The sequence below is a fragment of the Cibotium barometz genome, chromosome 11, assembly GCF_041138505.1.
Source record: "Cibotium barometz isolate CiBa-2024 chromosome 11, ASM4113850v1, whole genome shotgun sequence".
Lineage (NCBI taxonomy): Eukaryota > Viridiplantae > Streptophyta > Polypodiopsida > Cyatheales > Cibotiaceae > Cibotium > Cibotium barometz.
Window position 1 is genome coordinate 60,579,082 of NC_141056.1, and position 27,376 is coordinate 60,606,457.

Genomic DNA, 27,376 nt, shown 5'->3' on the forward strand with positions numbered 1-27,376 from the left:
TAGCACCTCCGCTCCCTTGTTGTTACAGACAGGCTCATTTGTTATCTAGGAGTCGCTTGGTGACATCTTTGTATTCACCCGAAGGTACTGAGGCTGACAGTACATCTGCTTATGGGACTTCTATGATCTTGTGTTCTAGACACATGAGATGGTAAAGTTGGGTATGGTTCACAGTCGCGCGCACCTGGAACTCTAACTGCAACTATGGATAACTCTATGGAGGACATAAGTCTTGCGAGCAGTCCTAGAGTTGGTTTGGTTCATGGAAATATGGATCAAACTCTGTTTGTGCATGTATGCATACACTTTTTGAGGTAGAAGTATTTTTCTGGTGCCATTGGATCTTGGTACCATTGAGAATACATTGGGAAATACTCTGCATTGTGTTGAGTGCTGCATGTATGTTGGTATGATACATCAAGTGCTTTATTATGTTCATGGATGCACCATTGGGTGTAACTCCTGCGGGATGGCCATGATACATATGTGGGAAAGTACTTAGTGGATGTAGTGTTTGGATGCATTGAGTGCTTTCATATGCTCATGTTTTACCTTCAGTCGTGGGTCCTGCGGGATGCCCATGGGCGTAAGGCTTGCGAGCAGCCCTTAGACTGTTACTTTGGAGTAGGTAGAGCATCTTGAGGAGCATATTGTTTGCGAATGCATATGTGTGTCATATGTAGAATGATGCATGGTTTTGTTTTTGGCTAACACAGTTAACGTGTTTCCATTTGGTTTTAGACTTTTGCTGTAGGTTCTGAAGGAACAAGCAAGAGGACAGTGTGGCTTATTGTGCAGGATGATTGTTCTATCATCCAGATGTATTAGAAGGCCATTGTTTTTGCCATATGGGGTGTCTTTGCTCATGAGATGCTTTACTGTGCCATTGAGTGCAATCGAGGACGCTTGCCATTTTTCAAGAGGGGGTTATGTGATGACCCTGTGTTTTTCTCTGGACAAGATGCAGGTGTGCACGGGGACATGGTGGACAGTGTGAATGGCATCAGGTGGGAGTGAAGATGGGAGCCCATGTGTGGATAACCCCAAGTGTGAAGGGGGGCAAAAAGATTTTAGCTTAAAAGGTTTAAAAACCTTTGTAATCATTTATAAAGCCTTTCATTAAAGAAACGTGGCCCTTATGCTATTTTTGGGGCCACGTGTGAGCTTTTTGGTAAAAGAGGGGCTGTTGGGCAGAAAAAGGAGGAGGCGCCTATCTCTCTAGAGGAAGTGTGTGCTTTTTCGCTGAGGAGGGCTGGTCGCCTGAAGATGCATGTTGGCTGCGCATGAAAGGGACTGTGCAGGTACAGTGTACGGCTGCTGTGCAGGTACAGTCCACGTGGCAGTGTACGGCTGCTGTGCAGGTACAGTCCACGTGGCAGATCTGGTTGTGCAGGTACAGGCGTGTACAGGTTGCTGGTACAAACAGCGCAGGCAAGTACGACAGCAGGTACCATACTGTATGACTGCTGGTATGGTAGACTGCTTGTGGGCTGGACTGCAGGTTCAGGTGGGCTGCGTGGAGGAGAAGACAGTTGGGCAGGGGCTGAATAGAGCGTAGATCTCTTCCCTTTCCTGGTGAAAAGCTGGCGCAAAGAGACTGTCTGCATGGACTCCACGTGGATGGACTGCAGAGGTGCTGGACTGTACAGGGCATGAGAGTTTCTCTTGGAAAGAGGGGGATTGTAGGAGAAATAGGGGCGTACATGTGGGGACAGCCAGTATTGTTTTCTCTCTCTTTCTCTCTCTCTCTCTCTCTCCCTCTGCTGAAGAGTAGACAAGGGTTGGTTTCTCTTGACACAAAGGTGGACAGAGGCTGGTTTTCCATGAACATAGACATCATGTCGATGGCGTTCAACTGATGGAACTTTCAGCTTCTCTTTGCTTTGGATTCGGGACTGTTTTGGGACAGTTTATGGGCTGTTTTTGCTTGGATGCAAATTCAGCTATGTACTTGGGTTTCCGGCTTCAAGTACAGGTCACTTGGTTATGTTTCTTGGCATGGGAGTGATGCAAGCTCGCATGGCTGCGTGCTCATGGAGCAGATTGTTTTCTTCCCGCTAGAAAGGAACAGTGGGACCTACAGTTATGGGCATCTCTATGTTGCCAGATGTTTCATGAGGGAACAGGTAACTAGATGTTATGGAAACAGGACAGAAGTTTCAAAGGGAAACAGGCCTAAGGGTTTCATGTGGAAACAGGTCGTAGGTTTCTCGACGAGGAAACATGTTTTTGGGTTTCTCCAGGAGATAGGTCACATGCAGGCAGAGGGTACAGGAATGGACACATGTTTGGTACAGCCTTGCTACTGATTGGGCAGGGAACAGGGAATCCATGACAGAGATGGATAGTACCCTTGGAAGGTAGAGAGGGTTTGTACAGGTGTGTCGACTGTATGGTATGCTGTGCTGTGATACTCTTTTGAGAGACAGTTTGGGAGTCTGTGTTGTGATGCAGGAGCACTGGATGTGTCAGGGTGTGATGCTGTTCATAGTGTGAGAGGCTATGGATGGTTGTGGCGGCCTTGATCATGGCAGAAAGCTTCTGTGTGCAGACTCAATGTGAGAAGAGTCTTTCGATGTGAACAATGGCTGGACTTGTTTGTGGATGCCGAGTGGACAAGAAGCCAGATGCAGGTTCTTTGCAGGCTTCCAGGGTTCTACTGTGACGGCTGAGTTCCCAGCCTTATATTGTAATCAAAGCTCTTATAATCAATTAAAGAAATACCGCAAGGGGCGCCACTGCGATTTGGGGCTAATCGGTGTCCGTGTACTTTTTGCAGGAGCACTCTAGCTCCCCCTATTTGTTTTCCTTTTCTAGGTCTTCAATGGTGTTGAAGTGTTGTTTTATGTGCGAGTGTTTGTTTCACCGCCCTTTGCTTTCTGAAGGCCGGTTTAGAGAGAGAGAGAGAGAGAGAGAGAGAGAGAGAGAGAGAGAGAGAGAGAGAGAGAGAGAGAGAGAGATGAGATGAGATGCGGGCACCCAAGTATGGACGGGTTTTAAAAAAAATTAAACTAAAAAAAAAAACGAAAGCCCAAAAAGAACGTGTGCTTTCCTTGTTTTTTTTTTCCCCTCTTGGATTAGCCGCCGGTGTGCTGTTGCTGACGTCACTTGTGCAGCTGCTTTCGCTAGCTCTCCTGCCGGCGCCACGCCAGCCTGCGCGTTCTCACCAACCTGCGCGTGCGTCAGCCCCATGTAGGCGTGGCCACAAGGCCACGTGGGCCTGGGCGCCTGCCTTGCGTGGCCTGGTCGCCTGGCTGCGCAGGCCTGGCCGCTTGGCTGCGCAGGCCTGGCCGCCTGGTCATGCAGGTTTAGGCCGCCTGGTCATGGAGGCCTAGGCTGCCTGGCTACGCACCTGCCTACACGGCCTTGGGCGCCCGCCAGCAGGGCCTCTTTCATACTCTTGGGCGGCTGTCAACCTTGCCCAGTTCGACCAGTATGCAAACCGTCAGCATGTTCACCTTCTCACACGCATGCTCTCTCTCTCAATCGTTCAACTAAAAGCAAACCATGCTTTTTTTTTTTCTGTTTTCTCTCTACGTTCATGCGACTGCAAAAATGAATCATGCCTCTTCTTTGCAAGCAAATGACCCTACCATCTACCATCCCCATCAACATGGGTTTCTTTGATGAAGAAAAACACATACTATTTTTGAAAACAGCAGCATGCACAGAAAAAACAGCAAGCTTTTTAACACATACCTTTCTTCGACCTCATCTTCTCTACCTACCGACTTGCTCGTTCACGAGGCATGCTCTGATACCACTGTCAAATCCCCACGGATCTCCTCGTGATCGTTCTTGATACGAGACTCAAATCCTGCAAACAAACAAACAAACAAACAAACAAACAAACAAGGGGGAGCCTGACTCACCTCCCAACCATGACAGCCGTGGGCGAGCCCACAGACTTGGCTGTCCCCACCGAGTCAAGAGCTGAGCTAACTAGGATGACGTACCGACCAATCTCCTCCTTGCGACGTCCCATACCGCCACGAAACTGCCCTCGCGGGCCTCGAGATTGCTGTCAGCCTCGGCTGCATAAAGCAGGTGCACGTCTGCACTAGATCCGGGCTCCAAGATCATAGAGCTCTCACAAACTCGCGAGACTCTCTATATCCCAATAACAACCTTAGCCACCCTTTTATAGGCTCTTGGCCGGTCATCGGGCGTCCACACTTGGGCGCCCGCCCGTCCATACTTGGGTGCCTGCCCGTTAGTCTATCCCTAACTTAGCTCGCCAATCAGCCTGCCTAGCTCCAAGCTTCCCCAAGCCTCGAAACTAGTCTTGCGTGCGTGTAGCACACGGTAGATACACACTGTGCACATGACACGGAGGCTCCTCGATCTGTTCAAGTACCCAGGTGGTTGTTGGACACCCTTTGGGAGTCGGGAGTCACGGAGTTACCCTCCGAGTGGACCTGTCACGTGCATCCCGGACTTGGATGCCACGTAGACATTTCTGTACAGAAGGTGTAGGACCTGGGATGGTGAACTGGTCCCATGTGAGCCCAGTCCGGGATGAGTCAGCCAGGGATCCATCTCAGTCGTCCGAGGTCAGGTGTGTATTGTCCTGCACATGAGTCCAAGGTCAGGTGTGTATTGTCCTGCACATGAGTCCAAGGTCAGATGTGCACTGTCCTGCCCATGAAACAGTGCCAGTCCGCGTTGTGAGTCTCCCTCTAGAATGATGACAGTGGTTCTGTGTATCTGGTATGGTACCGGATGCCAGATCACTGAGTAGATAGTGGTTAGGACAAGGGGCCAGCCCATAGGGCTATCCCGGATCTGAGTGTGGGCATGGGAATGGTGTGAAACCATCCCCATGTGGGCCAGTAAGGCCCAGGCTGGACCCACCAGCCATGGAATGGAAGGGCTGTAGGACAGACCTAAGGCAAGAATAAGGCTATTTTCAGGAGGTTACAGCCTTCCTAGGGCTGTAGGGCAAGTATGGGGCAGCCCATATAGGCTGCCCAGCCCATGGATTGTGGGCAAAGGCTTTGCCCAGCCTTCTAGAAGCAAGCGCCTGCCTCCCCAGCTTGCTAGGGGAAAAACGCAGCATTTATTAGGATTTTTTTTTGAGCATTTAATGCTGATTTTACTCAGTCGTGGGAATTGTCTGCTGGCCGCCTGCTCTTATGCTGGCCGACTGTTGCTGTAGGGGAGTATAAATAGGAGAGGTCCACAAGCCCATCATTCATCTCAAGAGCTCAAGCCAATCAAGGGCTAGACAAGCCAAGGAGATTGCTAAGCAAAGGGGTGGACTTCTGAAGGTCAAGGGCAGGGATTTCCCAGCCAAGAAAGGTCAAGAATTCTGTATTTGTTTTCAGATTTACATCATTCTAATAAAGCAAATATACCATCCGTGGTGGGGGCCCTACAGAGGGTAATTGGGACCCAATACTGTGTCCAGTCATCAAGTCTTGGTCAATCAATGAGTTCCCGTCCTGGATCTTCTGCCAAAATGGACCAAAATAACTATCAGTCCTGCAAAGCCCTCTCAATGACTGAAATAAGTCGGTAGAAATCTCGGTGAACGACAAAGTATTCACCTCTCGAATTCGACTAAGCGCATCTGCAACACTATTCATGGACCCTTTCCGATAACGGATCTCAAAATCAAAATCTTGCATTAATTCCGCCCAACGAGCTTTCCTTCCTCTCAAATCATCCGCATCACACACATACTTGATTGACTGATGATCAGTCAATACCACAAACTTGGAGCCATATAAATAATGTCTCCAAACCTTGAGAGCATGAATCACAGCATAAAGCTCCTTCTCAAGGGTTGGCCAACGAGATTGAGTGTCTTCCAGCTTTTTACTTTCAAAAGCAATCGGTCTACCATCTTGAAATAGAGCAACCCCGATAGCATAGTCATTCGCATCAGTTTCAAGAACATAAGGCCGACTAGGATCAGGTAATGTTAAGATAGGTGCTTCCTCGACTTTATCTTTCAAAAGTCTGAAGGCCATATCCAAATCGTTATTCCAAGTGATAGGCTGATTTGACTCACGTCCACGACCTTTCAATAAGTCGGTCATCGGTAGTGTGAGCTGAGAGTACTCCCGCACAGATTTCCGAAGAAAAACAACAAAACCAAGAAAAGAACGAAGTTGTTTCACTGTTCGCGGTATAGGCCAGTCCAGAACCTTCTGAACTCGGTCATAGTCAATGCTCAATCCATCAAGAAAAAGAAAGAGGATGATTATGATGTTGTTACCCGGTTTTCAGCTTTGACCATGACCTCGCAGCACCTCACTTATGAGGTCTACTTCCAGAAGTTTCGAGACTTGCAGATGAAAGCTACAAAGATGGATCCCACTACTCTGTTGGGGTTTTTCGTAGCTGGTTTACCCGACTCATACCGATTACAGGTTAAAAATAACAAATGTAAAACATTCCGTGATAAGTGTATTACGCAATCTTCTTTCACGAAATCCAAGAATCTTTTCAGGTTCGTGTGGAACAAATGTCATGTCCTCGACATCTATGATTTCTTGAGGAGTAACTAACTGGTCTGTTGCACCCAGTACTTCCTTAAGTCTACTGACATGAAATACAGGATGAACTTTCACATGAGAAGGCAAATCCAATTCATATGCAACTGAACCAATCCGTCGTGTAATACGAAATGGTCCACAGTATCTAGGGGATAATTTCGGAGATCGACATGTCTGTAAAGTCTCAAAATCTTTTGGAACTCGCAAATACACCATCGTTCCTTCAGAGAACTCTGTGGGTGAACGATGTCTATTAGAATAAAATCTGTCTCAGTCTTGGGCACTTCTAATAGATTCCTTCGTAACTTGTAACATTTCTTGCATATCTTGCAAAAAATTACGTGCTGCATCATGCTGAAGTCCTGAGAATCCCACTGTAACAGGTGATCTAGGTTGAAAACCATACATAAGCATGAAAGGACTAAAACATGTACTCGTATGCTTAGTACTGTTATATGCAAATTCTAACATAGGAAGATAATCCTCCCATGAACTCTGTCTTTTGGATACATATGCCCGAAGCATTTCCTCCAAAATCTGATTCACTCTTTCAGTCTAGCCATCAGATTGAGGATGATCTAAGGAACTCAAATTCAAAGTTGTTTCCAACTTCTCAAAAACAAGTTTCCAAAAATCACTCGTAAACTCCTATCACTAACAATGTCCTGCGGTATTCCGTAGAGTCTAAACAATTGTTCGATAAACTGTCTTGCTAATTGCATAGCTGTAATGGTCTTCGGGGTCGGTAAAAATCTAGCCATTTTTGTCAAGCGATCTACCACAACCCAAATAGAATCGTGGCCTTGATGTGTTCTTGGCAATCTGGTAATAGAATCCATGGAAATACTTTCCCATTTATTACCTGGGATTTGCAAAGGATGCAACAACCCAGCCTGTCTAAAGCGTTCAGCTTTATTAGCTTGACAAACTTGACACTTGAGAACATAATCTTCTACATACCCTTTCATCCTTGGCCAATAAAAAGTGTGTTTCACTAACGATAGTGTCCTGTGTACCCCAGGATGTCCAGCAGAAGGGGCGTCGTGACACTCCTTAAGAATCTTGGACCTAATGTCCGGGATCTGTGGTACACAAATTTTGTCATTACGGAATAGTAAACCATTCCGAATCATCCACTGGCCTCCTGCAGCCTGAATGGTAGGCTGTTTAGTCATCAAGTCTTGGTTAATCAATGAGCTCCCGTCCTGGATCTTCTGCCAAAATGGACCAAAATAACTATCAGTCCTGCAAAGCCCTCTCAATAACTGAAATAAGTCAGTAGAAATCTCGGTGAACGACAAAGTATTCACCTCTCTAATTCGACTAAGCGCATTTGCAACACTATTCATGGACCCTTTTCTATAACGAATCTCAAAATCAAAATCTTGCATTAATTCAGCCCAACGAGCTTTCCTTCCTCTCAATGACTAACTTTGGCCACCCTTTTATAGGCTCTTGGCCCGTCATCGGGCGTGCACACTTGGGCGCCCGTCCGTCCATACTTGGGTGCCCGCCCGTTAGTCTATCCCTAACTCAGCTCGCCAATCAGCCTGCCTAGCTCCAAACTTCCCCAAACCTCGAAGCTAGTCTTGTGTGCGTGTAGCACACGGTAGATACACACTGTGCACATGACACTTCCACACATGCAGCCCGCCTGGCTCCTGTTGCTGGCTGCAGCCCATATGCGCAGCCACCTGGTCTTCCACACGTGCAGCCTCCACCTGAAGCCCGCCTGGCTGCCCGACTGGCAGCAGCCCCTACGCACAGCCACCTGGTTGCCTTTGCTGGCTGTATCCTAGGCGCAACCATCTGGCGCCCTCTGCTGGCTGCAGCCCGCCTGGCTGTAGCCCATGTGCGCAATAGCCCTGCCTGTAGCCCATGTGCGCAATAGCCCTGCCTGTAGCCCATGCGCAGGAGTGCCCTGTAGCCCATGTGTGCAGCAGCCGCCCTACACTCCTTGTAGCCCACACGACGACCTGCTCAAGGGGATGTGCCATGCTCCATGCGCCACCCTTCGCCCTTTTTAAAAAGAGGTGATTCGCTTTTCTCAAAAACGCCAAAAGCAACATTAAAAATGCATGCTTAAAAATAATAATATTATTTTAAGCCTTCAAAGGTTTAAAAACCTTATAACCTTTAAAATCCTTTTTGTCCCCTTTCACACTTGGGCTGGCCACACTTATGAATTGCCTTTTTATATCCAAACTGATGCATGTTCGCACTGTCCATCCCGTGCCCGTGCTCACCTACTTGTAGTCCAGAGGGAAAAACTCAGGGTCGTAACATACCGCCCTCTTGAAAAATAGCAAGCGTCCTCGATTGCACTTAATAACACAGTAAGCATCTAATAAAGAAAGATTCCCCCCATATGACCAAAGCAATGTCCCTCTAGTGCATCTGGGTGATGAAACAATCATCTTGAACAATAAGGCCATACCGTCACATCAAAGTGACAAGCAACTCTTGCTTGTTCCTTCGGAACCTGCAGCAAAAGTCTAAAACCAAGTGGAAACACGTTACCTGTGCTAGCCAAAAACAAAACCATGCATCGTTCTACATATGACAATATGCATGACACATATATGCATTCGCAAACAATATGCTCCTCAAGATGCTCTACCTACTCTAAAATAAGAGTCTGAGGGTTGCTCGCAAGCCTTATGCCCATGGGCATCCCGCAGGTTCCACGACTGAAGGTACAACATGAGCATATGAAAGCACTCAATGCATCTAAACTATACATCCACGAAGTACTTTCCACATATGTCCCTCTTGATGCTTTACCCACTTTGCTCATGGCCATCCCGCAGGAGCCACACTCAGTGATGCATCCATGAACATAATAAAGTACTTGATGTATCATACCAACATACATGCATCACACCACTCCCTCCAGAGTATTACCCATGTATTCTCAAGGGTACCAGGATCCAATGGCACCAGAATACAATAATACCTCAAAAAGTTGTCAAAATACGCGGCGGAAATGACAACCAAATCTGAGACCACAAGAGCAAGTAGAGTGCAGAAAATAGACAGCACAAGAGAAGGAGAGAGATAGGCGTATAACTCTTCTCTATACACAAGATCCCGAGGAAAAAAGTGAATGAATACAATGTGGGGCAATGGGGCCTATTTATATGGCCCCATCATGCAGTTGGCCAGCGCTAGCATGCGTCGCCGGCCCTCACGATTGGGCACATCCAGTCGGTCAGCAGCAAAAAACTCCACGACACGTTCTGATCAAGTCGGCCAGCACCACGTGTACAAGAGTGTAGTCGGCCAGTATCAGAAGTCTCCTGCCAGCCTGTGGCAGCCACCCACACCATGGAAAAATGGGGAAAAAATACGGGGAGTGAGGAAAAATGATAAAACACCTATACAAGGCGGGCACACCCACAACAGAGGCCTTGGTGTCTGATAAAGATAGGAGATGACTTCTAATATCCCCTCTCAGCTCCTGGCATTGAAATCAACCCTAGGGAGCTGGAGTGCCGCCTGAGCGTAGCTTGAGGTAGAGACTTCGTGAAGAGGTCCGCCGCATTGTCCTCCGTCGAACAATAAAGTAGCAAGATGTCACCAGCCAAGATCTTCTCACGTACAAAGTGATACTGTATCTCTATGTGCTTGGTCGGGGCATGGAAGACTCGAGACTCTGACATGGTTTGGTTTAGCTCAAAGTTTGCAGCAACCTGACTCCTGAGTTAACACTTCGAGACTCTATGAAGGGCATAAGTCTTGCGAGCAGTCCTAGAGTTGGTTTGGGTCATAGATATATGGATCCAACTCTATTTGTGCATACACTTTTGTTAGAAGTCATCTCCTGTCTTTATCAGACACGGGGTCCTCTGTTGTGGGTGTGCCCACCCTGTATACGCGTTTTATCATTTTTCCTCACTTCCCGTATTTTTTCTCCATTTTTCCCCATTTTTCCATGGTGTGGGTGGCTGCCGCCGCAGGCTAGCAGGAGACTTTTGATACTGGCCGACTGCACTCTTGTACACGTGGAGCTGGCCGACCTGATCAGAAGGTGTCGTGGAGTTTTTTGCTGCTGGTGGCCGACTGGATGTGCCCAGTCGTGAGGGCTCGCAGCGCATGCTAGTGTTGGCCGACTGCATGATGGGGCCATATAAATAGGCCCCATTGCCCCACAATGTATTCATTCAGTTTTTTCTTCGAGATATTGTGTATAGAGAAGAGTATTCCGCCTTTTGACAACTTTTTGAGGTATTATTGGATTCTAGTGCCGTTGGATCCTGGTACCCTTGAGAATACATGGGCAATACTTTGGAGGGAGTGGTGTGATGCATGTATGTTGGTATGATACATCAAGTACTTTATTATGTTCATGGATGCATCACTGAGTGTGGCTCCTGCGGGATGGCCATGAGCAGAGTGGGTAAAGCATCAAGAGGGACATATGTGGAAAGTACTTCGTGGATGTATAGTTTAGATGCATTGAGTGCTTTCATATGCTCATGTTGTACCTTCAGTGGGTCCTATGGGATGCCCATGGGCATAAGGCTTGCGAGCAGCCTTGAGACTCTTATTTTAGAGTAGGTAGAGCATCTTGAGGAGCATATTGTTTGCGAATGCATATACGTGTCATGCATATGTTTGTCATATGTAGAATGATGCATGGTTTTGTTTTTGGCTAACACAGGTAACGTGTTTCCACTTGGTTTTAGACTTTTGCTGCAGGTTCTGAAGGAACAAGCAAGAGTTGTGATGTGACGGTATGGCCTTATTGTTCAGGATGATTGTTTCATCACCCAGATGCACTGGAGGGGCATTGCTTTGGTCATATGGGGAATCTTTCTTCATTGGATGCTTACTGTGTGATTGAGTGCAATCGAGGACGCTTGCTATTTTTCAAGAGGGGGGTATGTTACGACCCTGAGTTTTTCTCTCTGGACAACAAGCAGGTGGGCACGGGCACGGGATGGACAGTGTGAACAGGCATCAATTTGGATATAAAAAGGAAATTCATAAGTGTGGCCAGCCCAAGTGTGAAAGGGGACAAAAAGGATTTTAAAGGTTATAAGGTTTTTAAACCTTTGAAGGCTTAAAATAATAATATTATTTTTAAGCATGCGTTTTTATGTTGCTTTTGGCGTTTTTGAGAAAAGCGAATCACCTCTTTTTAAAAAGGGCGAAGGGTGGCGCATGGAGCATGGCACATCCCCTTGAGCAGGTCGCCGTGTGGGCTACAGGGAGTGTAGTTCGGCTGCTGCACACATGGGTTACAGGGCGCTGCTGCGCATGGGCTACAGGCAGGGCTGTTGCGCGCATGGGCTACAGGCAGGCTGCGCATGGGCTACAGCCAGGCGGGCTGCAGCCAGCAGAGGGCGCCAGACGGCTGCGCATGGGATACAGCCAGCAAAGGCGACCAAGTGGCTGTGCGTAGGGCTGCTGCCAGTCGGGCAGCCAGGCGGGCTTTCAGGTGGAGGCTGCACGTGTGGAAGACCAGGTGGGTGCGCATATGGGCTGCAGCCATCAACGGGAGCCAGGCGGGCTGCATGTGTGGAAGCAGCCAGCAGAGACATCTCAAGGCGACTGTTGGGATGAACAGCACCTCTATCTCTCTCTTGGAAGGAGGCGAGCTGGAGGAGGCGTCGAGGGGCTAACAGCCAAGGGGTTTCTCTCTCTCTCTCTCTAAGAGTCAAGCGGCTGAAATCTCAGCCCTCAAAAAGGAGTTGGCAGCCACTTCAAAAAGCAATCTTGAGGATGGAAAATTTCAGCCCTCCTTTCTTGAAGAGCTGAATACCATCAAGGAGCAAATGAGGATCATTCGAGAGGAGGAGGAGCAACATAAAGAGAAGACATCTTCATGGGTGGAGGTGATCACAAAGACACAAAAGAAGATGGACGAGGCGGAGAAATGGATCGAGGTCGCCAAGAAAGGGAAAGGTAAAGAATCGCCACCCATCCCCACTCCCACCATCATCAACATGACCCTTGAAGAGGAGCAAAGGAGGAAGACCCGGGCCTTACATGTACGAGTGTCCGGTCTAAAAGACCGTGATGATGCGGAAGGGGAAACCAAGGAGCTCTTCTCTATGATGGGCATTGAAGCCACGCACACAAAGGCATGGAGAGTGGGAAAGAAGAGAGAAGGTAGTGGTGGCGAATCTTCTAAGGAGAGAGCACTTATCATTCGTTTCCCCTCCGTGGAAGCGAAGAAGGACTTCTTGAAGAGACGTCCTACACTCAAGAAGACGGGAATATTCCTTGGAGATGACCTCACGCTCTCGCAACTTGCCCACATGAAAGAAGTTATGCCAGAGATAAGGGCAGCCCGAGAGAAAGGGAAAGTGGCCTTCTATAGAGATGGTAGAGTGGTGATTATGGAGAGGCGCTCTTCATGACGGCGCGAGACCTATGGGACTACACTCAAAGTTGCTACTTGGAATTGTAATGGATCTCTACGTCTTGATGTAGGGGCTTTTGAGGATAGTTTCACTGGGAGGGACATCATCTTCTACTGTGAGACGCATCAGGCTCCTGGACAGTCCATGCCACATGTTAGTGGATACCGATGGGAGACAGCTTGTAGACAGGAGACTCGTTCAGAGCATAGAGGACGGGGCTCAGGAGGAGTGGCAGTATTGTTTAGAGAGGAGCTACAACCACTGATACATATAGTCCGCAGAGATGAGCAGGCTAGGTACATGTGGGTTAGACTGAGGGCAGAGACGGGCAGATATCTCTACATTGCTATATGCTATTTTGCTCCTAGTACATTAGTGTATGCATCACCTAGCGGGCAGTCTCCCTTTTCTATTTTGGGATGATGACATTTGGGAGTTCTCCAGGGATGGTGACATCATTCTCTTGGGGGACTTCAATGCCAGGACCGCCCATAACCAGACAGTATTTTATGATACCTCAGAGGAGATGTTGAGGGAGCTTGATGTTAGGGATATGGGCCTATCTAGACTCTCACAGGATGAGGAACATACAGTGTATGGGCGGTATTTGATAGACATGGGGACTGCACATGGATTGGCCATCCTGAATGGCCTACAGAGATTCCCGACATCGGGCGGTTTCACTTGCTTTCCACATAGGCATGGTGCTAGTACAGTGGACTATGTTATGGCTCAGCCCAGTCTCATTCCCTCTTTTCAGGATTTTATGGTAGGCACTAGGCCGGTTGGAATAGCAGTGGATCATGCTATCTTGTCCTTCACTCTCACATTTCAGTTCAGCACCGCTCCATTGGGACAAGTCTCCACACACACTCGTTATACCTTTACGAGGGAGACTGACACCGTGTACACGGATGAGATATACAGACGCTTATGTGCCGAGGAGCCGGGACGGCCATTAGATGAGCTCACTCAGATATTGATAGATACGCTTCATGCTGCAGCATCAGAGGCATATCCCCATAGTCAGCCTACACGGAGACGATCTGGGAACATGCCCCAGAACAGTTGGTATGATGAGGAGTGCAAAGAGATGAGGATCAAATTATAGAGAGAGGTGCTCATGGGTGTTACCACTCACAGACAGTCACGGATTACCTTCCGGCACCTAGTGCGACGGAAGAAGAGGGCTTATCTTGCTCAGTTAGAGGGGGATTTGTATCAGCTATTTATGAGTCAGGACTCAGGCGAGGCATGGAGATTATTCCATGAGCATTCACCATCACCAGCCATTACCTCCACAGAGATTTGGGGTGAGTATGCAGCATCCCTGTACACAGCAGCAGGACAGCCGCCCCTGCTAGACCCATCGGAGCCATGCCCAGAGACATGTGCTTTCTTTACTGCTGAGATGGTAAGGAAAGCTATTGACAGGATGAGGACTGGGAGAGCATATGATCATGATGGTTTGGTTTGTGGAAGAGATCCCTGAGTTGGATGTAACCACTTTGAATCCCATCATCATGGATAACAAGGAATTTCTTTTCCTTGATGACATTTGTAAATCCTTGGGGTTAAGGGAGGATGAGGCCCTAACCATATTAGCAATTGGGTCTGGTTTTTGCAAAGAAGACACACTTGAGCAACAGACTGCAGGTGTACAGATTGATTTTGATGACCATGATCTTACCAAAGCGCTAGCATTCCAAGGTTATGATACAGAACGTACAATTGAGGAAACTGTTTCCAATGCTCTTGTTGCTATAGAAAATGTAGCAGCAGAGTATGAAAGTGTCCCTCAAGAAGCATTTCAACCACATAAGCGCTTGCAATGGGCAGAGAGAGAGGGCATACGTGCATCAGGGCAGGCAGGGTTCAGGAGAGGTTTCTCCACTCTTGACCATATCTTGACACTCAGAGCTATTATTGAGGAGGGCAGATTATATGGCAGGAGGATTTATTGTTGCTTTGTGGATTTCCGCAAAGCTTTTGACACAGTACCGAGAGCCAGACTGATGCACAGACTACAGGAGATGGGAGTGCCCACAGAGCTGATTTGGGGAATCATGGCTTTATACAGGACAGTTGTGGGACAGGTACGTACTACTCCCGGTATATCTGAGATGGTTCACTCCACTATTGGAGTGAAACAGGGCTGCCCCCTTTCTCCCACCTTATTTGGGATGTACGTGGATGAGGTTTCAGACTATGTAGAGCGGGAGGGTGACAGAGGAGCACAGCTAGCAGGGACATGGATTCCGCTGTTATTGTATGCTGATGATATTGTGCTGATCTCAGATTCTCCAGAGGGGATGCAGCGTCATTTGGATGCATTGCACACATTTGCACAGGACAGTGGATTGTATGTTAACCTTGGTAAAACCAAGGTGATGGTGTTTAACACCACAGCACAATGGGTTAGGAGGTCAGTACCCACCTTTACATATGGTCAGGAGACAGTGGAGTATACAGATGCATATACTTTACCTTGGTGTGGTTTTCAGTGGCCCACTATTTTCCTTGAGGAGAGCAGCGGAGACCAGATTGACCAGAGCTTATGCAGCATTGGGGAGACTAGAGAGGATGTGTTCGCAGGTTCAGTTTCAGGAACCTCGAACAAAGCTCTGGCTCTTTGACACTTTGGTCACTTCAGCCATGCTGTATGGAGTGGAGATATGGGGACCCTCAGTGGATCACCACAGCCCAGCTGGTAGCACTGATGGATGGAGACATATGGAGAGGCCCTTGGTTTCTATGATTTCCCGGATGATTAGGGCCAAGGCCTCCGTACCACATGATATTATCCGTGCAGAGATGGCTGCCCCCCCATTGGTGGTAGAGGCACTCACTCGATCAGTCTCCTTTATACATAGCACTTGGGCTCTCCCTAGAGACAGATATGCTCGCTCAGCCCTGGAGTCTTCACGACAGTTGGCATCACAGGGAGACGGATCATGTTGGTATGCACAGATGACAGCTTGGTTCCAGTTGCATGGCTTTAGTATGGAAAGGCTACCTCCATTTCAGTACTCCCTGGATGCACCCTCCCTCTCTCTGACACGGGCAGAGATTACCAGACTTATCAGGCAGGACTTGATTCAGCTGGACACTAGGAGGACATGGATACAGCCGACACAGGAGCTTGGTACGAAGATGGCTTTCTATAGAGATCATCTTCTCCAGCTCACGCAGGATGGGTTTGTGATTAGACCCAGCTACATGGATACTCATCTTTCTCATGGGGTACGGTGTGCTATTGGTCAGATGTGCACATCCTCACACCAGCTAGAGATTGAGACTGGTAGATTCAGAGGAGTACCAGCTGAGGCCAGGATTTGTCAGCTGTGCCAGATGGAGCCAGAGACAGAGTTACATTACATATGTCACTATCCAGTATATTATGAGATACGAGGCCGTTTTCACTGCCTGTTTAGAGAGGGTTTCGGACCACTTTCTAGAGTCATGAGATACCAGGATCAGAGATGCCTCGGATTATACTTGCTGGAGCTTCGTAGACATAGAGAGGGTCTCTTGAGAGGGACGGGATCAGAGAGGGAGAGACACCTACAGAGGCAGATTACAGACTTCTTTCGACCAGAGATTGAGCAGTCAGGCCAGCAGGCATTGCGGCTAGCCCCAGAGTATAGCCGCACTAGAGGTACACTGATTGATCGGGCTATAGAGCTGGGGCGGTCCAGGCGCCCCAAGATGAGAGGCCCATCTCAACACCGGCGGAGACTACATCAGAGGATCAGGACCATACTAGCACGGCATGGGAGACGTCCAGTTAGAGTACTCACCATGGAGGACATTGAGGATATCCGCCATCGACCGATGAGAGACATCTTTGGATAGTGATGTGTATGATGCTTACCTTTGTTGCTGGAGTTTTCCTCCCAGATGTTATCCATTAGGAGCTCCTAGTACCGTACTTTTTCTCACAGTTATTTCAGTTTCAGTTAGTTGTTTTTAGCTTTTCTTACACAGACATTGTATCAGATCCACCAATTGTTGTAACCTTTTTGGTCTCATAGGTCATTTTGGCCTTTTGAAGACGTTAATATATCATTTCATTTCATTTCATTTTCTCTCTCTCTCTCTCTCTCTCTCTCTCTCTCTCTCTCTCTCTCTCTCTCTCTTCGCCAGCAGGTGGGGTTGCAGGAAATACACAGCCGAGAGACCTTTTTCTCTCTCTCTCTCTCTTCATGGATTGCAGGCTTTGTTTTACGAGATTGGGATACAGAGGATCAAGTTAAGATGCACAGGATGATGTTCTTGGAAGAGATGTGTTGTTGCTTTTCGTCTTGGACTTATTTGTATTCAGGGATTGCTTGACACGTCCTCTATCTTTCTCTCTCTAGGTTTTTGGCACCGTGATTGGATGGTGCATATGTGGGCTTATCTGTCATGGAAACAGGACATTGGTTTTCGAGAGGAAACAGGACTTTGGTATCGAGGAAACAGGTCTATGGTTTATGGGATACATGTCTTTGGTTTATCGGATACAGGTCTTTGGTTTCATGTGTAAAGCATGTCTCTGGATTCATGTGAACAGGTTGTAGTTTTCTCGAGGTTACATGCAAGCTGTGACTATAGGGAAGGACATATGGTTTGGTTCAGCCCTACTGCTGTTTGGGAAAAGGTTTGAGAGATCCATGGTAGAGATGGAGAAGACCTTTTCAAGCAGGGAGGTGTTGTACAGGTGTGCCTTCTCTATGGAATGCTTTGCTGTAATAACGAGAGTTCTTATTTGGATGTCTTGGGTGAAAGCTTCGAGGGATCCTATTGGTAGAGGATGTCAAAATATGCAGCGTCTGCATAAAAGAGCTCAACGGCCCCACGGAGAAGCTCAAGTCCAATCTGGTGTTCAGTGTCCAGATCAATGAACCAACTAACTTTTGGTATTGCGAGGCATCAACTGGCTCACAAGGATCAGTAACGGTTAACTTTGTGTTCGGGTCCATCGGCGAAGTAATAGGCTTGCAGTTCTCCATCCCAAAGGCCTCAAGCAACTCATGAACATACCGCTGCTGAGAGACGAAAATCCCCCTCTGGGTCTACCAGATCTCCAATCCCAAAAGGAAGTGGAGTAAGCCTAAGTCGGTCATCTCAAACTCCTTTGACAAGGCAGCCTTCGTCACTCCAATGTGCTCCACATGACCGTCGGTGAGAATGAGATCATCCACATAAAGGATGATAATCGTGACCATGCCGCGTTCCCGAAAGAGATACAGGTTTGGATCTGCAATCGATCTCTGAAATCGAGTCCGAACAAAGAAGGAATCAATCTTCTGATTCCAAGCCTTGGGAGCCTGCTTAAGACCATACAAGGCCTTACGTAACCTGTAAACCATCCCTTCTGATCCTGGAACAATAAAGCCTGGAGGCTGCTCAACATATACCTCCTCCTGCAGGTCACCATTAAGGAACGCAGATTTTACATCCATTTGATACACGGGCCACCTCTGAGAAGAAGCAAGGGCAAGAACGGTCCGAATCGTGGACATCCGTGCTGTCGGTGCAAAGGTATCCTCGTAGTCGATGCCTGGCCACTAAGCATAACCTTTAGCCACAAGTCTGGCTTTGTGTTTGTCCACCGACCCATCAGACGCATATTTGGTCTTAAAGACCCATTTGACACCAATGACTGACCGTTTCGACGGCCTCGGTACCAACTCCCATGTTTTGTTCTTCTCGATGGCATCAAGTTCCACCTGTATGGCTTTCCTCCAAGTATCCTGTGAAAGAGCTTCCTTGACGGAAGTGGGCTCTGTCCCGCATAATACGAGACATCAGAGCATAGTTTACCTGAAGAAGCTCCGCTGTATTGCTTTTATCTCGGACTCTGTGTGATCTTCGAGGGCCGTCCTCTGTGGTCCACTCGGAGGGTAACTCCGTGACACCTGACTCCGGAAGGGTGTCTAACAACCACCTAGGTACTCGAACGGATCGTGGAGCCTCCTGTGGTCTTCACCGGGGCTCTACTCTAGCTGCGGGCTCAACCTCCTGTACTGATTGAGGTTGATTAACTGGAAGAATGGTCTGGGAATCATCATCAGACTCCTCTGGATCTACAAGAAGTGGTGGCTCCTCGACAGTGGATACTGGAACATGCTCGTCAAAGACCACATCCCGGCTGACAACAATCTCGTTCCTGTCTGGATCGTACAATCTGTATCCCTTGGAAAGAGAATTATACCCCACAAATACAAGCTTGCGGGACTTGGAGTCAAGCTTCTCCCTCTGCTTCTTTGGAATATGTAGATACGCATCACTCCCAAAAACACGGAAGTGCGAGACATCAGGTTTCCTGCCAAAGTATGCCTCAAATGGAGTCATATTAGGTACTGAAGTTGTCGGAGATCAGTCGAGGGTATGGACAGCCGTTGCCACAACCTCTCTCCAAAGTGGACGAGGAAGATCACGATGCTCCAGCATGGTCCTCGCCATCTCCACCACAGTCCTGTTTTTACGTTCTACAACTCCATTCTCCGAAGGCGATCCTGTATTGGCCAGTTCCCTTTTGATGCCATGATCTGCACAAAATCTGAGAAATACAGTCGAGGAGAATTCACCTCCTTTGTCAGCCCTGAGAGTCTTTACTTGAAATCGAGACTCTTTCTCCACCATCACGTGCCAATCCTTGAACCGTGCAAAAGCTTGGTCCTTCTGGGAAAGAAAGTAGACCCACGTGAATCTGGTACAATCATCAAGCAGCAGCATAAAGTAGAGAGATCCTCCCAAAGATGGTGTCTGCTGAGGTCCACACAAGTCAGTGTGAATCAACTCCAATGGTTTCGAAGCCTGCCTAGAAGCCTGCTTCGGAAAGGATCCTTGTGCTGCTTACCACGTATGCAAGAACTGCAACGCCCTTGCCTACTGCCAACATCTGGCAAGCCAACCACCATCTGGTCTCGGAAAGCTCGCCGAAGTGCATCCACATTTAAGTGGCCGCACCAAGGAGATCGTGGACACTTGGCTACATAAGTGGCAGTTCACTTTCAGTTTCATCCATATGATGACGGAAAGAAGATACAATTAGCAGCAGGTTTCCTGTCCGGCAAAGCTTTGCTTTGGTGGAAGGAACTCAACCCTAAGCCAATAACTTGGGCACAATTCGAAGACGTCTTCAAGAAAGAATTCCTCAAGAAAGAGGATAATTATGATGTTGTTGTCCGGTTTTCAGCTTTGACCATGACCTCGCAGCACCTCACTTATGAGGTCTACCTCCAGAAGTTTCGAGACTTGCAGATGAAAGCTACAAAGATGGATCCCACTACTCTTTTGGGGTTTTTCGTAGCTGGTTTACCAGACTCATACCGATTATAGGTTAAAAATAACAAATGTAAAACTTTGGACGAGGCCATTCATTCAGCTCGTATCTATGATGATACAATGGTCTCTTCCAAGTCGAAACCCATTACCGAGCAAGGGAACAAGCATAAAAGAAAGTTCTTTGATCGGCCAAGAGCCTATAAAAGGGTGGCCAAGGTATGTTATTGGGATATAGAGAGTCTCACGAGTTTGTGAGAGCTCTATGGGTTTGGAGCCTGGATCTAGTGCAGACGTTCACCTGCTTTATGCAGCCGAGGCCGACAGCAATCTCGAGGCCCGCGAGGGCAGCTTCGTGGCGGTATGGGACGTCGCGAGGAGGAGATTGGTCGGTACGTCATCCTAGTTAGCTCAGCTCGTGGCTCAGTGGGGACAGCCAAGACTGTGGGCTTGCCCACGGCTGTCATGGTTGGGAGGTGAGTCAGGCCTGCACCCCCTTGTTGTTTGTTTGTTCGTTTGTTTGCAAGTTTCAAGTCTCGTACCAAGTACGATCACGAGGAGATCGGTGGGGATTTGACACTTGTGGTGTGCAGTTGAGGAAAATAAATAACCGGACCCTGGCGTTGACACGATCCCACATCTGTGCCTGTGCCTGTGCCTCCCGGTCCTTCTTCATCGACAGTAACTCCCCTTCCTCTGCTTCCGGCCGTGGAACCCCGATGACGATGAAATCAGCAAGGTCATATGACTGCAGCACAGACTCCATGCCCGCCTTCCTCTTGCAACTTCTCTTCCCGAACAGTCCAAAACAGTCTACCAATCAGCAAACTAACTATCCCCCTCTTGCTCAGAAAACTCCCAAGATCTATCAAGAGCCTAGGGCTCTGATACCATGCCAAAATATGCAGCGGAAATGATAACCAAACTTGGGTCCACAAGAGCAAGTAGAGTGCAGAAAATAGACAGCACAAGAGACACTGAGAGATAGGCGTGTAAACTCTTCTCTATACACAAGATCCCGTACAAAACTGAATGTATGAATGGTGAGGAGCATGGGGCCTATTTATATGCCCCATGGATGTAGTCGGCCAGCGCTAGAGGCTCTCCACGACTGCATAAAGCAGTCGGCCAGCAGTAAGTGTCTCCACGACTGTAGGAAGCAGGTCGGCCAGCATCAGCACCTCCACGACTACAGCATAGGCAGTCGGCCAGCCACCAGGAGCACGAGGTGCAGTCGGCCAGCACCATGGGCTCCTGCCAACATGTGGCATCCATCCTCACCATGGAAAAATGGGGAAAAAATACGGGGAGTGAGGAAAAATGATAAAAACACCTATACAGGGCGGGCACACCCACAACAGAGGCCCTGGTGTCTGATTAAGACAGGAGATGACTTCTAATAGAGGGTTCGACAAGTTGTACTTTGTACTCAAATTTTTGATGAAGTAAAGAAATACCGCAAGGGGTGCCACTGCGTTTTGGGGCCAATTGGTGTCCTTGTACTATTTGCAGGAGCACTCTAGCTCCCCCTGTTTGTTTCCTTTTCGAGGTCCCCATGGGTGATGAAGTGTTTTGTGTGCGAGTGTTTGTTTCACCACCCGTCAGATTTCTGAAGGCCGGTTTCAGTAGGTATTATTGCCTCCTTGGGAATCTACTGATCATCTGAAATGAAATCCATTACTTGCGTCGACTCCTGCTTTGACTCTTCCACCACCGACATTGGTACCTCCTTAGGAGCTTCCATTGGTCTACACTCCTCGAGGAAATTTTCTCCTGATGTACTTCGGGTCCTGGAAGCTCTGTGGTTCCTTTGAAACTCCTTCCTGCTGAGCTTTAACCTATGGTGAATTCTCGACTTTCGGTCCTTTGGCTTCCAAGCAGGCTTGACATTCCTTAACTTGTTGATGCCATCGAGCTTGCTGTTGTTGTATTCTTGACGCCTTTGAGCTTCATGTTCTTCTTTAAATCTGGCCGTACTTTCTTTCCATTCTTGAAGATTGCAAGCTTCACGTTCTTTTCTTGGCGAGTAAGTCGATCTCTTGCATTGCCTGTCTCGTAGGGTGGCTCCTCGGCCATGAAGAAAACACAGATTTTACCTACTAGAGCTAGACTTGACACACGCACACGCACTCTTCTACATGCAAAATGCAAAACCCTAAGTTTGATGCAAACTGAAAATAGAGCTGAAAACGCTGATGTAGGGGCTGGTTTTAGGGAAAACACTGAAACCCTATTTTTGGGCTGAAATCCTATAAGCACAAACCCTAACTTCAGAAACCCTAATTCAACATGCAAAAACTCTACCTAGGATGATCCTAGATGCTTTGATACCAATGTAACATGTGGACCTTGACTTACTTGATCAAGCCCGAAGTCTACTGATTCAGAAAACTAATGCAAAAGCAATGATTAGACAACAGAGAGAGGAGAGGTTTTCAGTTTATTGATATGATACAAAAAGATGTCTTTAGCTGTACAATTGCTGTGGCCTTAGGCCTTCCAAAAGGACTGACTTCTAACCTACTGGACTGATTATTGACCTGCCCTATATGGAGGATCAGATAATCTAATGACTGACTTAACTTGCTATTTATAGGCTCATGGGATTACTCCTGCAGCCACCCGACTGCTTGGCCAGCAGAGGACAAACACCACTCATTTAATGCTTCTGACTGTACCTTATCTGATACAGAAGACTTGGCTGACTGGTAGTTTGACCTTGGGGGCTTCTTCTGTGCCTGCCAGAGCTTGTTATTTACTCTAAGCTTATCCTATACTTGCTCCCAAATCAGGAATTATCCAGGAGATTAGTCATGTCCAGGCGACAAGGTTCTCACGTTTTTACCTAGAAGGAGCTGTAGCCAAACCTGTTGAGAGATTTCCATCCCAACTTTCTCGGTCAACTACAACTTTGGAAAGCTTTGGTTGGCAAGTCGGAAAAGGCCACATTGGTCAGAATCTTTCTTATAGGTCCCAACTTCACACTTGTGTATGTAGTTTGGCTGGTCATGGTTCCATGGCCCCTTGGAGTTGGTTGACTAGCCTTGTTGGACAGTTTGGGGCTGCAGAAGGGTACAAATTGGCTCACTGAGCGCCTGTTGTATATATTTCTAACATCGCTGCCTTTGATTTACTAGCATTTGGCTGATTGAGCTCACTAAGTAGATGGTGTCTTATTTGTTGAAGGCTTGCACTTATGTCTAGTCCATTATTGATAGGCTATGGAGGCATCATTCGATGCACTTGCAGAAGAGCTTTCTGGTACAAAAGTCTCGGTACTCTCTCTCTCTCTCTCTCTCTCTCTCTCTCTCTCTCTCTCTCCCTCACTACTGTTTTGGACTGCGTGAAGTTGACCTATTGATTAATAATATAATTTGGTTGAACAGGTTGGGAAGTTCAATGCTGATGGAGAAAATAAAGCATTTGCTAAGTCAGAACTTCAGTTGAGCAGCTTTCCTACGATACTGTTCTTCTCCAAGAATTGCATAAAACCGATAAAATATCCCTCTGAGCAGAGGGATGTTTCTTCCCTTCTTGCATTCATAAGAGCTTTACAATGAAGCTATGACAACTTGGTGAAGTTTCAAGCTTCTCTTCCTTTTTCCAAGACAAAAATAGGCAGTCTATGAAGTCATGCTTTGTTTTGACATAGGCATTGTATCATATTGGTGATTGTGCCAAACAATTTTTTCCCCGTATGCACTATGCTTTGATGTTGTGTCGCTGAATATGTACGGTTATATGCTTTTGCCGTCCTGTCTTGGCAGGAACGCGAGTTACACATTTGAGTTATGCATGCCAACAAACATTTATCTTCAATGCATCCTCTTATATAGGCTATTGCATTTTCCATCTTATATGTGAGGAAACATTGGAAAGATATTTGAAATTGTTTTAAGAGAACCTCACAGTAACTAGTACTTCATGTTTCAGAAACAGATTATTATTTTCTAGGTTGTCTAGATTCTCACTTTTCTTGAACGCTTATCTTCTTTAATTTCACTCCTCGAATGCCAAACCTCTCTTATCCTGTTTTTGTTTTGTTTTTTCCTGACCAGCTTTCTGTTTGGGATGCAATGGTCTTTGGATTGTTGTGTTTCTTGGGTGAAGTTCCACTGGATTGTAGTGTAGCTAGATGAGGCGCCAGGAATGTCAAGATCATAGAGTTGAGTTTTACTCAGCTTCCATAGAAGAGCAAAATATCCTCAGATTCATTAGAAGACTAAAAATAGAAATTAAGGGGAAATGGAAGGTATTATACACAAGAAATAGATAAATCCACTTAAAATAACAAGGAATAGTTGGGTAGCCATAGCTCTACCAACAGAGGATCAAATTAAAAGCACATGCCCGTACATATAATAAGCTTCAACTATGCCACTAGAGGGAAAAAAGGATGTTATAAACCATGCTGAAAATCTTGAATCGTATCCCCCTTCTTCGTCCTTTTGTGATTGTTCCAAAGAAAAATATAACTTAAAAAACTCTGTCAAGTGTGGAAAGCCGTAGGTGGGGATTCTCTTGCTCCAAGTCACATCCATTGAATTTGGTACGTTCATGCATGGGCTCTAGCTCTTGTTGGTGGTCAATCCGACAGGCAAGACAATACCATTGGTCAGAAGTAATTTTGTCAATGCCTAAACCCAATGGTTTTAGAACTCACGAGTCATCAACCTAAACAGAGAATGCACATAACTACAAAGCTTACTCTCTCACTCACTCACTCACTCAGATAGCTTCATATTACTGCTAAACTTGTACAATGCTATTCTGTTCTAGACTATATCTACTGTTTTCTTCTATTCCTCTATATATCTATCTTCTAACTGCTAAGTACTTCTTTCTTTGCTATCTAGGACAGACCTTCTTCTTGTCCCTTCCAGTCGTCGTCCTACTATTACAAGATTCATTTTGTTATCAAACAGTTACAATAAGGTACATATGATTACAACAGGTGCGCATGTGTGTTGTCGTTTGTGCACGACTCTTAGTGTACTGGCCTTTTATCTTTGCCTTGTGTCCTCTAGCCAGTTCCTCAGGTCCCACCAATCAGCTCTTGTCGGGCGCTCAACACTTGGCACGTTCGGTGGCACTGCATCAGTAGTTGCCTGAGGTGGATTGGAAGGTTTGATGAATGGGTGGAGGTGGTTGATGTTGGGTTGATTGGGATGACCCTTTATTTTGTCACCAATATTTGTCCGCTTCTTGTGGATCACATCCTCAATCTCCCCTATTATCCTGGGGTTGAATCATATCAAAAATTCTTTCTGCATCAGCATGTACTGCTTGGTAGTTTAAAGAATGAAAGAATAGTTTAGTAGATATTTGTATTTGTGGGTTGGAGTCCAACTGCTACAGGGCCTCTCTGTCTTCATCACATATATCTGGTTCTTCTTTGTCATGCCTTGTAGTAGCTAGGCACCATCATTTGGGATCCGTTGTTAAAGATCTTAGGTCTTGGGATGTGGACCTCTCCTCTAGTTTGTATTTGTGGAGGAATTCATCCAGCTTGTATGGGTTGAGAGGCAGGTCCCAATCTTCATCTTTATATTGTTTGAATTTGGCGAGCAAGTAGGCAACATATTAGAGATTCTGTGCTCTCGCTTTTAGTTGTTCTGTTGCCTGTGCTTGCCTTGATGTGCCTCCTGAAAGTTGACCAGCTGTTGTTGATGGAGGATGTTCACTTGATTGTTTGTAGCAGCTGGTGGAGTTGTTGGTCTCAATTGTTGCTTGGCTGTCAACAACTTCTCGTGTAGCTTCCTGTGTTTGCTTTATTCTTGCATGAGCTACGTTCGGACCTTTTGCAACTCCAGTGCCACCTTGGTAGCTTTGTCCAACCTATTGTCCTTTATTTGGATTTCTCTGTGCAGATCTACCAGTTGTTTCTTTACTACCTCTGTCAGCTCTTTCGGTTTTGTTGGCTTCTTCCTTGACAGCTTCAACTCCTGTTGAGTTTTTTGCAGTTGGGAGGTCAACTTGGAGTTTTCTTCTTGCAGACTGCGTAGCTGTTGTAACTTTTTGGCAGTGATGGTCTCCTGTTGCTTTGTTGTTGCATCAATCTTCTGTCCGGGCCTTGTTCTGGGGGAGCCTTTCTTCTCTATGACCTGCTCTTCTAGCTATATGAGCTTTGTCTTTTGCCTATTCAACTTTGCATATGGTTGAGCAAGTGTCTTGTTTGTTTTCTTGAATTCCTCTCCAGTTCTATCAAGGTTTGGCGGTGTTGTCATCTTGGGTTGTGTATTCATCTTGTTGCACAAACACCTGCTTCTCCAAGATGACGATTTGTTCTTTTAACTGAGTTGGTGTCATCTGGTCAATGGCATGCATACTGCCAACTGTTACTTTCTTTGTGTTCTCTGGCTATTGTATCAGTTCTTTTCCCTTGGCTAGCACCAGCTTTGGTTTTTGTTGTTCGTGTTCTAGCTATTTTTTAAGCGTTTCGATCGGCTTTTGTTGGTCTACAAGCAGCTGTTGACCTTTGGAGCTTTCTCTTGTGGCACCTTTGGCTCACACTTGTTTCTGGAGCAGCTCTAGTTGGATCTCCAGTTCTTTTTTTCCCTCTAGCTGCTCTGTCAGTCTGTGTATTCTACTTCGGAGCTCTTTCACCTACTGATCTGATTGTGTTTCCTCTGAAGGTGGTGGCTATGGAGGTGGTGGTGGTTGCTGCTGTAGCTGAGGTTCCTTGTGGTTGTACAGAGGATGAGACTCCAGTTTTGCCTCCAGCTCTATCTTTGTCCTGTGGTGGAATTGGTGGGCTAGTAGGAGGTGGCATGTGGGAGGTGGCAGTATCGTATATTCTTTAAGAAGTAGCTGCAGATTATCCTCCGAACATGCTTTCTGTGACGTTGTCTATTCCTCTTCCCACTACTCCATTAGTTCCACACGCATTTGGACTATGGGGAGCTCTTCTTCAGCCTCCATGGTCTCCAGTATCCGCAACTTCCCTTTCACAAGGAGTAGCTCCTTGCGATCTTTTCCTGTTGCTAGCTCCACATTGCGGATCATCTGAGTGGCATGATCCACAATGCGGGCTGCTTTTTTCGCATGCTGACTAAGCTGCCTCCCTCGCTTGCTGCAGCTTGCTTTGGATGCCATGATTTGTTGTTCGGAGCTCCACCCTCTCCTCTGCAGTGTTGTTGCTTCCTCCTCCAGTCTTGTAATGGTGTCTTGCTGCTTTTGCCTGAGCAAGTTCTGAGCAACGGATTGTTGATTCTGTTGCTGGTCTTGAGT

General features: G+C 47.0%; 1 protein-coding gene across 2 annotated transcripts in view; it reads left to right on the plus strand.

Annotated features, from left to right (window-relative positions):
• LOC147634408 (5'-adenylylsulfate reductase 3, chloroplastic-like) overlaps window positions 1-23,874 on the plus strand; it is a 51,573-nt gene extending 27,699 nt beyond the window's left edge. For both annotated transcript variants that reach the window (XM_086805568.1, XM_086805569.1), the window contains exons 8-9: window positions 23,365-23,421; window positions 23,533-23,874. In XM_086805568.1, the coding sequence (XP_086661694.1) occupies window positions 23,365-23,421; window positions 23,533-23,706 (231 nt within the window). In that variant the 3' untranslated portion in view covers window positions 23,707-23,874. The remainder of the gene's footprint in view (window positions 1-23,364; window positions 23,422-23,532) is intronic.
• Window positions 23,875-27,376: the final 3,502 nt, after the last annotated feature.